The sequence below is a fragment of the Gasterosteus aculeatus genome, chromosome 16 (genome assembly GCF_964276395.1).
Source record: "Gasterosteus aculeatus chromosome 16, fGasAcu3.hap1.1, whole genome shotgun sequence".
NCBI lineage: Eukaryota > Metazoa > Chordata > Actinopteri > Perciformes > Gasterosteidae > Gasterosteus > Gasterosteus aculeatus.
Genome location: NC_135704.1, coordinates 8194078 through 8205760, shown reverse-complemented (window position 1 = coordinate 8205760; position 11683 = coordinate 8194078). Strand labels below are relative to the sequence as shown.

Genomic DNA, 11683 nt, shown 5'->3' with positions numbered 1-11683 from the left:
TAGGAGTATAATCCAAATTCCGTGGGGTCTCCGTGCTGTACAATGACAAATGAAAACCTCAAACGGCCCTACGGCGGATGTGCACGAGAGCCCCATGCGAGAATCATTACGTCATTGCGTGTGACGCAGTCACACACCAGGAAGTGCTACAGGCGGGTAACTGGTTTCTACCTCAGAGCTCGCGAGGAGAAATGAATCTAAATCTGAAAATGATTTCTGGGTATTCTCATAGGCTGCGACAGGGTTGACATTTTGTCCACGGTAAGACAATTCCCACATATAGAGAACCCACCTGCTTTCATATCTGTAAAGTGGTTAAATGTGAACGCAGCCGGTTAGCTTGATGCTAATGGATGATTTACTCACGTTACGTCAATGTAGCTTTGAAGAGTTGGCTAATATATAGATAACGTTGACATTACAGCAGATACCGTTAATCTCCGAAGAGTGTGGTTTGTGCTGATTTGCGAGATTGTTGTTTGTTAAGATTTATAACCTAATTATGTGTGAGTTTTACAATGTTGGTCGAGATTCAATAAAAGCAAATAACCTCCAGTCACCGTCACCTTCGACTCAGAGAAAACCAAACAACTCCCGAACAAAAGCGAAATAAATAGCTGAAACCCCAAAATATAGAATTTATGATGGCATTTAACAGAAACGAGCTACATTTGGAAAAAGGGGAATGCTGAAACCTTTTGTGAAGAAAAATACCCAAATGACTCCTGCTGTTTAAAAACTAACCATTGACTAAACTCATTTCAGTGAGGTGCACACAAGCTGTCTACGATGGGCCAACGGAGGAGATCCCATGCCGTGAATGACCCTTCAACCCCCCCGAGAGTCTGTGGAGCCCCTAAAGACGCTGCCGCCGTGCCCAGCAGGAAGCACAACATCTGCATGGTGTCTGACTTCTTCTATCCGAATATGGGAGGAGTAGAGAGTCACATTTACCAGCTATCTCAGTGTTTGATTGAAAATGGACACAAGGTGGTGATTGTCACGCACGCCTACGGCAGGAGGAAGGGAGTCCGGCACCTGACCAACGGACTGAAGGTCTACTACCTCCCCCTGCAGGTGATGTACAACCAGTCCACAGCCACCACTTGCTTCCACAGTCTCCCACTGATGCGCTGTGTTTTTGTAAGGGAGCGCATCACAGTGGTGCACGCTCACAGCTCGTTCTCCGCTATGGGACATGATGCACTGTTCCACGCCAAGACCATGGGCCTTAACACGGTAAATTAACTTATTACGTGCCGAGTCTCAAAATCATATGTGGAGATAAACCTAAAGCGCGTTATCCTTTGCAGGTCTTCACTGACCACTCTCTCTTCGGCTTTGCTGATGTGAGTTCCGTGCTGACCAACAAGCTTCTGACCGTGTCGCTGTGCGACACCAACCACACTGTGTGCGTGTCGTACACCAGTAAGGAGAACACCGTGCTCCGTGCAGCCCTCAACCCAGAGATAGTATCTGTTATTCCCAACGCTGTTGACCCCACGGACTTCACCCCCGACCCCTCCCAGCGCCATGACGACAGGATCACCATTGTTGTGGTCAGCCGCCTTGTGTACCGCAAAGGTATTACTATTAGTATCAGCAACATAAACAGTACATTCAGCATCAGTCATGCTGTAATCAGCTTTAAGTATGTATTGCATCATCATCGTCTAAACAACTGTTCATATTTTCTTCCTCTTAAGGAATCGATCTTCTTGGTGGAATAATCCCGGAGCTCTGCCTTAAGCATCCGGATCTGCACTTTCTAATTGGTGGAGAAGGGCCGAAAAGACTCGTGCTGGAGGAAGTGAGGGAGAAATACCAACTACACGACAGGTGCTGCTGGATGAATGCTTTTTTTTAGGGGTACCACTAAAACCTTTTTTGGGACTTTCTCTCTGTAATAGCCAACTGCTTATCGCTTGTTGACCCCAAAGAAGTGGGAGTGTATGATCTAGAGGGGAAAATGATCTAGATGCAAGTGGACATGGCTTGTAAGAGTACATCTCGCCTGTGGCTGTAGAATCAAGGAGCGAAAATGATCATCTTGATTTTTGCATTTACAGTTGAAAACGTAAAGTTTAACCACGAGCAGCAGTGCAGCGAAGAAGTGGAAAGTAAAACACACAAACGGCACTCGGCCTTGCTTTATAGTTAGATATAATGTTCAGAAATAATTGTAGCTATAGTGAATTGTTATTTTTCCCTTATAAGTAAGTTAATCAGGACTCTTCCCCCACATACTCTAACTCCTCCTCCTAAACTCCTGTTTCCAGGATAATTGAAATGCTCAGTGGCACTTCAGCCCATCTTCATCACTTGTAGTGCAACTCTCAACATAGAAGAGAAGGAAGCCAAGTCTTCCTCTCTTCAACTACTTCTATCTTGAGTTCTGATTAAAAATGGTGTATTTGGAATTATTTTTTACCACTTTCCCAACCAGATAAGCCAGTTTCCCCGTTCACAGGGCATTTTACCTACTGTATTATTTGTGCTCCTCTTTGAATTGGTTCCTCTCAGGGTCCGTCTGCTCGGGGCGTTGGAGCATAAAGATGTTCGTGGAGTTCTGGTGCAGGGTCACATCTTCCTCAACACGTCTCTCACCGAAGCGTTCTGCATGGCCATTGTGGAGGGAGCCAGCTGTGGACTGCAGGTGTGTTGGCATTCACACAATAGTTCAAGGAGTTAAATTACAAGGCAACTCGGAGGTTTTAGTGGTAGCACCCTCTGCTGGAGAGAAGTAAATTGATGGCCGCGTAGTGTTAGATGGATGTGATAATCTTGATACTTTTGAACATTAGAGGCAATGTTTCCTATAGCAGCATTTTTACATTTTACTTTCAACAACTTTAACCCTTTATTATTTTGTCCTTAACTTTTGATTTCACTATTTTTCGCGATACAAACTATGATCAACCTCCGATTACTTTGTAAATAACACGTTCAACTATTTAATGGCTACAAAATGGTAACAAAAGACAACAAAAGACTATTTCCTAATTTCAAACCAACCAGTTTTACAGAAACTGCCCCTTTCATCTGAATAGGATGTTGAAGTGTTCTTGCCACAGATTTCCTGTGGGTGTGTGCATGCAGGAGGCTGCTCAACCCCATCTCATTGCACCGCTTAAAATAGGGTTTTCCATTCATAAAGGAAAAAATGGGCCATAGCTAATAGTGACCATTATCCAATACTGACATAGAATTAATTAAAAGTCCACCACGGACTGATGGAGCCAGCAAAGTTGAGTAGGAAACACACATTAACGCACGTCTTATTTATGTGTGTCTACATCGAGTTGTTGTTTTATTGTTCAGGTGGTTAGCACTCGTGTAGGGGGCATTCCGGAGGTGCTGCCTGAGGAGCTGATTACCATGTGTGAGGCTTCTGTGCGGGGCTTATGTGACGGTCTGGAGACGGTCATTGCCCGGCAGCGCTCAGGGACGGTCCCCTCCCCCGCCTCCATCCACGCTCGTGTGCAAAAGCTCTACACCTGGAGAAACGTTGCCGAGAGGACCGAGAAGGTAAATTCTCTATTGCCGAAACCTGCTGTTCCTTTCAATTGCCTTTTCTTCGTTCTTTGGCATGTTCTTCCCGCCTTCTTCTTTCAGCTTTAATTATTTTACAAAACAATGCGAGCTACTGCTGAAGCTTTAGTTTCGGGGTGTTTGATCAGATGTTTGATTAAAGGGTAGGATGTAAGCAACTGGTTTAAAGTCATCTTAAATCATATGTCTCAAATGTTGTGTTCAATAAAACAATCACTCTTGTCTTTGTTTGCCGTCTTAACAAATACTGATATTCGTATTTGTAAGTTTAAAATGGACATGAAACAAAAAAAAACTGAAGCTGACACAAAGCACATTCTAAATGAATCTGTTCCGTAGAAAAACACTGGACTATTTTGACAATACACGCTAAAGTCATCAAGCAGCTGCATCTTGTATTACTAATGCAGTTGCAGTAAGAAGGAGGTCCCGGGTTACAGCAGTAAACATCCTTTACAACTGTAATCAGTTTTTTTCTGTGCATGTAAATGAGTGTTCACCCAGCCGGGGGCTTCCCATTGACCTCTGTGTCCTGCGTTCCTCCGAAGGTGTACGACCGCATAGCCGGAGAGGAGGTGCTTCCCCTGGACCGACGCGTGCGGAGACTGAGGGCCCGCTGTGGCCCCGTGGCCGGCTCCATCTTTGCATTCGTGGCCGTTTTGGACTTTCTATTCCTGCTGCTGCTGCAGTGGTGGGTGCCGGACCGGGTCATGGACGTCGCCGTGGACGCTACCGGCCGCCACGGACTGTGGAGGCGCGAACCGCCCGGTGAAGTCGGAGCTCATTTGAAAAATGCCGTGGGAGCAAGCGGCAGAACCAAGAATGTCGACGATGCAATCGCTCCATAAGTCGTGGAGTCATGTGTTCTCTTTGTGGTGGCAACTTATAAACATGGCTGGATGCTGAATGTGCTCCTGGTAACTCTGGACATTGTTTACATTTACTTATCAAAAGGGACCTCTTGTGAAAACAAGACTTTGAATTAGCTATTTTTATATTTAAACCATTCAAATGGAATTCTGTGCCACTCCTGGGACCTTCAATAAGCTTTTTCTTTTTATTACACTTGGTATAAATTGAACTGACCAGACGGATTAAAGGGCTGCTTGATTTTATTGTTACTGGGAAACATGATAGCAATAAACGGGCTTCGGTTTGATGCATACTTTTATATAAATCAGTGTTTTTGTGGGAAAGATTCACTGTTTATGCAAAGCTGTATATAGATATGGCCAAATGAGTTTATTTGTATGATTTTAAAATGATCAACACTCCTTTAATAATTTAAGAATTTCATATTTATTAAACACAGCTGTTCTCAGACTGGGAAATAAACACTACTTTCTAATGATTCATGTATGTCTTATTGAGATTGTCCACACAGTTTCATCCTTCTCGGAATCTTCTGATAAGTGATACTGCTCTGTGGAATGAAGAGTGCCGGACAAAACACAAATTTGTGAAACTGTAGGAAAGAGACCAGGTGGCATGGCTCTTAAAAGCCACTGACGGAGATTTGCGTTGTGTTGTGATTGCGAAAGAAACTTGGAACCACGTCGCTTCACGTGGAGAGATCTAAAACAAATAACGTAAAAAGTCATCAAAACTGTGTGAGATTCCTTTGTGCTGAGCCTTTTTCTAGGGAAAGTGGCAAAATAATTTTGGGGGTGAAAGTATGTAAGTAACAGAAGCTGGATTACAAACTCTTTTTGACTCTTTTACCCAAATATCTGAAGTGAAACTGGTCAGAACCTGTTTTAGGCACATTTTCTTTGTGCTCAGGTGAGGTTGTATCATCAGTACAGGCCCTTCCAAAGATCCATTGTTATGTATGTGGGCTGTATCGTTGGTCTGGGGGGAGGGTGGGCGGGAGATGGCAATGTGGGGGAAGTGGCCAAGGACCCAGATAAGAGGGAGGAAGGCCGGCGTCGGGTTTTGTGTGTCAGCCTTGAAGTCCTGGACCGTCTTTGAGGAGTCTTCTGTTGTTTCTTTTCCACTATGGCTGATGTTCAGACAGAGGTTTCCCTTTGCCCACAACCTTGGCAGAGGCCCTTGTACATCTACCAGGGGTTGGCATGCAACTCGCTGATGGCTGGTGAGTTATTTCTTTATCTTTTTAAGCTCTCTCAGCTCACTTTGGTTGTGATATTGGAGAAAATGAGATTAGCAACTGGATTACTTCATACCAAAATGAGTATTTGAGTCAGTGTGGTTTTGCTTTACATGTATGTGCATTTAGAGTTCTCATAGTGCTTTGGTTCTTTACTCAAACTTTGCATGTAAGTGTTTTTGCCTGCGATCTGCAGCAGATGGTTGTAGTTTTCAGTGTGTTTGGGTTTGGAGTGACCCTGAGAAAGTGGATGAACGTGTATTTAAATAAGCTCATCTTAACATTACAATGAACAGATAGATGCAGTGGGCCTTCAGCGCATCCGATTATTTTCTAAATGTTGAGACATTCCTGATCTTCTCTGTGTCTCAGACTTCTGGTCCGACAGAACTCCTCTCCATGAAGCCGCCTACCAAGGGAGGCTGCTGCACCTGAGGAGCCTCATCGTCCAGGTAGTGTTTTCCCCAGGTGAGCGCACGCGACGCACGGCACATTCACCGTTGTTTCTGACTGTTCTCTGCACCGATCTCCCCTGCAGGGCTTCCACGTAGACACGCTCACCCTGGACAGAGTGTCTCCTCTCCACGAGGCGTGCCTCGGAGGCCACTACGCTTGTGCCAAGTTCCTGCTAGAGAATGGTGCAAATGTAAGAACATTGGGTTTTCCGTTGTTGCTGTTTTTTCCTGGTCTTTTCCTTTTACTATGTTTATTTTGGGAATGAACAAAAGTAAATAGTTGGGTATCATATCTAGTTCAGTTATTTATTCTGCAGATTTTGGAGAATCATAAATGTCATCATTTTTTGACGCAACACAAATTTCATCATCAACAATTTTACTATGGAAGCTTAAACATATATACAACTCTCCTTTTTTTGTTTCACTAGTTTGTCTCGGACCTGAATACACATTTATTAATAGCATTGAGCTTTCAACAACTATTTACAGGTTTGAATGAGTTATGTGAGGAACTTTGTGGCCTTTTCTGAGCTGCCAAAATCTGTAAAATGTACTTCAGTGATGTCTGCCGTTGTACTTCAGTGATGTCTGCCGTTGTACTTCAGTGATGTCTGCCTTTGCCATCTTGGAATATGGCCGTCATTTAGCGTTTAGTTGTTGCAACCGATGGACAGACGTTACCCTACTCTACCTCCACGTAGGTGGAGACAGTATCGACAGATGGCGCCACACCTCTGTTCAACTCCTGCAGCAGCGGCAGTGCTGCTTGTGTCCGGCTCATGTTGCAGCACAGGGCCTCCGTCCTCAGCCCCTGCCGGCTGGCCTCCCCCATCCATGAGGCCGCCAAGAAAGGTGCGCGTGCAAACATGTGTTAGGTGTAAAGACAGGATCGGTCAGTGGCCAGACTCTGATGTCGTTCCTCCATCAGGTCACAATGAGTGTGTGGAGCTGCTGCTGTCCTATGGGGCCCCCATCGACATGGAGTTTCCTGTGGTGGGGACGCCGCTGTACTCTGCCTGCATGGCGCGGGCCGCGGCCTGCGCAGGGCTGCTGCTGCAGTCAGGTCAGTCAGGAAAAAGTCACAGCGATCTGTTAGTTCCTCTAAGAGTGAAATGTGAACAAAACATCAAATCCTTGCCTTGTTTTGGTTTCATTGCCGTTTTCTCACATTAACCCGAAGGACTTTGTTTATAGTCTACCAAGAATTTTACACAATTTGAATAAAAAAGGACAAAAAAGTAACATGGTAGCACAAGACAATAACTCAAACATGAGAGAGCTTCTCAGCGTCTTTGTTACAACATATAGAAAAAATGCTTCCCCTAAATCAGATCATTTGTCAGTTTTGTCTCCGTTAGAGTCCGATTCAGATTCCAGACCTTTCATTTCCTCAAGGGGCAATTTGTTTTACCGACAGCGGTCGAAATACACTGTCGCCATGAAACATGGGAAAGCAGACAAAGGTTCATGACGTGTGAATGTGTGGTTTACCTACGGAGCACATGGAACAAGGACTATCTGTACTGTCAGGGGTACGGATTGACCGTCCCTGCGTGTGTGTGTGTGTGTGTGTGTGTGTACACCTGTAGGAGCGGATGTTGGGATCGGGTGTGGGCAGGACAGTCCTCTGCACGGGGCGGTCCAAGCAGGAGGAGCCGACGTTGTGGATCTCCTGCTGGACTTCGGGGCTGATGAGTGTTGTAGGAACTCGGAGGGAAAGACTCCCCTGGATCTGTCCCCCCCAAACAGCGCAGTGAGAGATGCACTACAGAAAAAAGGTGTGGCCTTGCTATTCATGCGAGTACATAAACCCGTTTTATTTAGTTTGTGGCATTACAACACTTCATTGGTCTGTTTTCTTTTTTTTAAATCCCCGCACAGGTCCCCGCTCTCTGTGTCAGCTCGGCCGGTTGTGTATTCGCCGAAGTCTGGGAAGAAGTCGCCTCCACAGAGCCACTGGCCTCCTCCTCCCTCACAGCATGAAGGACTTTCTCCTCTACAAATGAGCCTTCTCTGCTACTGGGGCTCTCTGTGTCTCCTCCGGCCCCTTTGTGCCTTTTCCCTCATTCCCAAGTGGAACGAATGTGTTTAACCCGAGAGAACGGGACTTCGATAAAAGCATTGTTCAGAAACGTTCATATAGCCGGAACTGTGATGTATCAGGTTTTTGCATTTTATACTTTTAATGACGCGCTTTCTAATCACCCCGACTCCTCGCGTGGAAAGGAAGTGAGGAAGAAGTGTAAATGTCTGTATCCACTTAAGTGCTGTATTTTCTAATAAGTATGATTGTAATCTTGTATTCTGCCTGAGGTCGTGGACTCACTACAGTTGCACTGCTCTGCACACTGTGCCTCTGTTATTACGTGAATGCACTCAATAGGAGCTGCGTTTTCATTTAGTTGTGAGTGTTTTACTGTTTTATCTGTAATTGGCTCCTAATTCCGTAATTGGTCTGTGGGACGCTGTCTAATTTGTGTGCAGTTGCCTTGAGTGTTGATATTGTGGTTTATAAATAGTCATTTGGAATCCCTAATGTAGTACATCTGCAGTCATTTGAGAACTTTCTGTAGATATCCTCCTTAAAGATATGCTGCTATACAATAAAATCCACCAAAGTGAGGATCCTCTCTCCCCACATTCTGTCAGTATCCTTATCGACCAACCTTCCATCCATCCATCCATCTTCAACCGCTTATCCGGGGTCGGGTCGCGGGGGCAACAGCTCCAGCAGGGGACCCCAAACTTCCCTTTCCCGGGCCACATCTACCAGCTCTGACTGGGGGATCCCAAGGCGTTCCCAGGCCAGTGCAGAGATATAATCTCTCCACCTAGTCCTGGGTCTTCCCCGGGGCCTCTTCCCAGCTGGCCGTGCCTGAAACACCTCCCTAGGGAGGCGCCCAGGGGGCATCCTCACCAGATGCCCAAACCACCTCAACTGGCTCCTTTCGACGCAAAGGAGCAGCGGCTCTACTCCGAGCTCCTCGCGAATGGCTGAGCTTCTCACCCTATCCCTAAGGGAGACGCCAGCCACTCTCCTGAGGAAACCCATTTCGGCCGCTTGTACCCGTGACCTAGTTCTTTCGGTCATGACCCATCCTTCATGACCATAGGTGAGGGTAGGAACGAAGATTGACCGGTAGATCGAGAGCTTTGCCTTCCGGCTCAGCTCTCTTTTCGTCACAACGGTGCGGTAAAGCGAGTGCAATACCGCCCCCGCTGCTCCGATTCTCCGGCCAAACTCACACTCCATCTTCCCCTCACTCGTGAACAAGACCCCGAGGTACTTGAACTCCTTCACTTGGGGTAAGGACACATTCCCTACCTGGAGTAGGCAATCCATCGGTTTCCTGCTGAGAACCATGGCCTCAGATTTAGAGGTGCTAATCCTCATCCCGACCGCTTCACACTCGACTGCGAAACGCTCCAGTGAGAGTTGGAGGTCACAGACGGAAGATGCCATCAGGACCACATCATCTGCAAAAAGCAGCGATGAGATCCGCAGCCCCCCGAACTGTAGACCCTCCTCCCCCCGACTACGCCTCGATATCCTGTCCATGAAGACCACAAACAAGATTGGTGACAAGGCGCAGCCCTGGCGAAGGCCAACCCCCACCGGAAACGCCTTCGACTTACTGCCGAGCACCCGAACACAGCTCTCGCTTTGGGCGTACAAGGATTGGATGGCCCCAAGCAAGGACCCCCTCACCCCGTACTCCCGCAGCACCTCCCACAGTATCTCTCGGGGGACCCGGTCATACGCCTTCTCCAAGTCCACAAAACACATGTAGACTGGTTGAGCATACTCCCAAGCCCCCTCTATGATCCTGGAAAGAGTGAAGAGCTGGTCCGTTGTTCCACGACCAGGACGAAAACCGCATTGTTCCTCTTCAATCCTTGGTTCGACTATCGGCCGAACCCTCCTTTCCAGCACCTTAGAGTAGACTTTACCCGGGAGGCTGAGTAGTGTGATACCCCTGTAATTGGCACACACTCTCTGGTCCCCCTTTTTAAAGAGGGGTACCACCACCCCGATCTGCCACTCTTTTGGCACTGTCCCAGACTTCCACGCAATGTTGAAGAGGCGTGTCATCCAAGACAACCCCCCAACACCCATTGCTTTTAGCATCTCTGGACGGATCTCATCAATCCCCGGGGCTTTGCCACTGTGGAGTTGTTTGACTACCTCAGTGACTTCCACCAGGCTAATTGACGATGATCCCTCCTCCGCCTCCAGCTCCGCCTCCACCAAAGAGGGCGTAGTAGTTGGATTCAGGAGTTCCTCAAAGTGTTCCTTCCACCGCCCGATAACCTCCTCAGTCGCGGTCAACAGGGTCCCATCCTTACTGTACACAGCTTGGATGGTTCCCCGTTTCCCCCTCCTGAGGTGCCGGATGGTCTTCCAAAAACACTTTGGTGCCGACCGAAAGTCCTTCTCCATAGTTACCCCGAACTCCTCCCATACTCGCTGCTTTGCCTCCATCACGGCAGAGGCTGCTGCCCTTCGAGCCTGTCGGTACACTGCAACTGCCTCTGGAGTCCCACCGGATATCATAACCCGGAAGGCCTCCTTCTTCAGTCGGACGGCTTCCCTGACCACCGGTGTCCACCACGGAGTTCGAGGGTTACCGCCCCTTGATGCACCTAAGACCTTGAGGCCACAACTCACCGCCGCGGCTTCAGCAATGGAGGTTTTGAACATAGACCACTCTGGTTCAATGTCCCCTACCTCCACAGGAATGTGAGAGAAGCTCCGCCGGAGGTGTGAGTTGAAAATCTTTTGGACCGGGGCCTCCTCCAGACGTTCCCAGTTCACCCTCACTACACGCTTGGGTTTACCGGGTCTGTCCCGAGTCTTCCCCCATCCTCTGACCCAGCTCACAACCAGATGGTGATCAGTTGACAGCTCTGCCCCTCTCTTTACCCGAGTGTCCAGAACATGCGGCCTCAGATCAGACGATACGATTACAAAATCGATCATTGATCTTTGGCCTAGGGTGCTCTGGTACCACGTACACTTATGAACATCCTTATGTTCGAACATGGTGTTTGTTATGGACAATCCGTGACTAGCACAGAAGTCCAGTAACAAACACCCGCTCGGGTTCAGATCAGGGAGGCCATTCCTCCCAATCACGCCTCTCCAGTTATCTCCATCGTCGCCCACGTGCGCATTGAAGTCTCCCAGTAGGACTATGGAGTCCCCTACAGGAGCCCCATGCAGGACTCCATTCAGGGTCTCCAAAAAGGCCGAATACTCTGAGCTGCTGTTTGGTGCATATGCACAGACAACAGTCAGAGTTTTCCCCCCCACCACCCGAAGGCGTAGGGAGGCGACCCTTTTGTCCACTGGGGTAAACTCCAATGTAGCAGCACTCAGCCGGGGACTTATGAGTATCCCCACACCCGCCTGGCGCCTCACACCATGGGCCACTCCGGAGTAGAATAGAGTCCACCCCCTATCCAGGAGTTTGGTTCCAGAGCCGAGGCTGTGCGTAGAGGTAAGCCCCACCAGATCCAACTGATAACGCTCCACCTCCCGCACAAGCTCCGGCTCCTTCCC

At 47.8% G+C, this 11683-nt stretch overlaps 2 protein-coding genes across 3 annotated transcripts; both read left to right on the top strand.

Moving 5' to 3' along the window:
* Nucleotides 1-6: 6 nt before the first annotated feature.
* On the top strand, nt 7-4903 carry piga (phosphatidylinositol glycan anchor biosynthesis, class A). Of its 2 annotated transcripts, XM_078090270.1 has the most exons (8): nt 128-261; nt 766-1077; nt 1149-1239; nt 1314-1584; nt 1707-1839; nt 2524-2656; nt 3322-3528; nt 4101-4903. In XM_078090270.1, exons 3-8 carry the CDS (start codon nt 1192-1194, stop codon nt 4398-4400), a joined length of 1092 nt encoding a protein of 363 aa, XP_077946396.1. In that variant the 5' UTR covers nt 128-261; nt 766-1077; nt 1149-1191; the 3' UTR covers nt 4401-4903. The 2 variants fall into 2 exon arrangements, with proteins under 2 accessions (XP_040058256.2, XP_077946396.1); XM_040202322.2 differs by having other exon boundaries at nt 7-261; nt 766-1239.
* A 546-nt stretch (nt 4904-5449) lies between these two features.
* asb11 (ankyrin repeat and SOCS box containing 11) lies at nt 5450-8743 on the top strand. The gene is made up of 7 exons (XM_040202330.2): nt 5450-5647; nt 6035-6114; nt 6201-6308; nt 6822-6972; nt 7049-7183; nt 7710-7898; nt 8002-8743. The coding sequence occupies exons 1-7, from the start codon at nt 5551-5553 to the stop codon at nt 8124-8126; spliced, it is 885 nt and encodes a 294-aa protein (XP_040058264.2). The 5' UTR covers nt 5450-5550; the 3' UTR covers nt 8127-8743.
* Nucleotides 8744-11683: the final 2940 nt, after the last annotated feature.

Bases quoted from the DNA above. Each gene is read 5' to 3' on its own strand.
- piga (XM_040202322.2), top strand. From the start codon at position 790: ATGGGCCAACGGAGGAGATCCCATGCCGTGAATGACCCTTCAACCCCC. The intron at 1,585-1,706 runs GTATTACTATTA...CTTCCTCTTAAG, and splicing joins CCGCCTTGTGTACCGCAAAG to GAATCGATCTTCTTGGTGGA. The intron at 2,657-3,321 runs GTGTGTTGGCAT...TTTATTGTTCAG, and splicing joins GAGCCAGCTGTGGACTGCAG to GTGGTTAGCACTCGTGTAGG.
- asb11 (XM_040202330.2), top strand. From the start codon at position 5,551: ATGGCTGATGTTCAGACAGAGGTTTCCCTTTGCCCACAACCTTGGCAG. The intron at 5,648-6,034 runs GTGAGTTATTTC...TCTGTGTCTCAG, and splicing joins ATGCAACTCGCTGATGGCTG to ACTTCTGGTCCGACAGAACT. The intron at 7,184-7,709 runs GTCAGTCAGGAA...GTACACCTGTAG, and splicing joins AGGGCTGCTGCTGCAGTCAG to GAGCGGATGTTGGGATCGGG.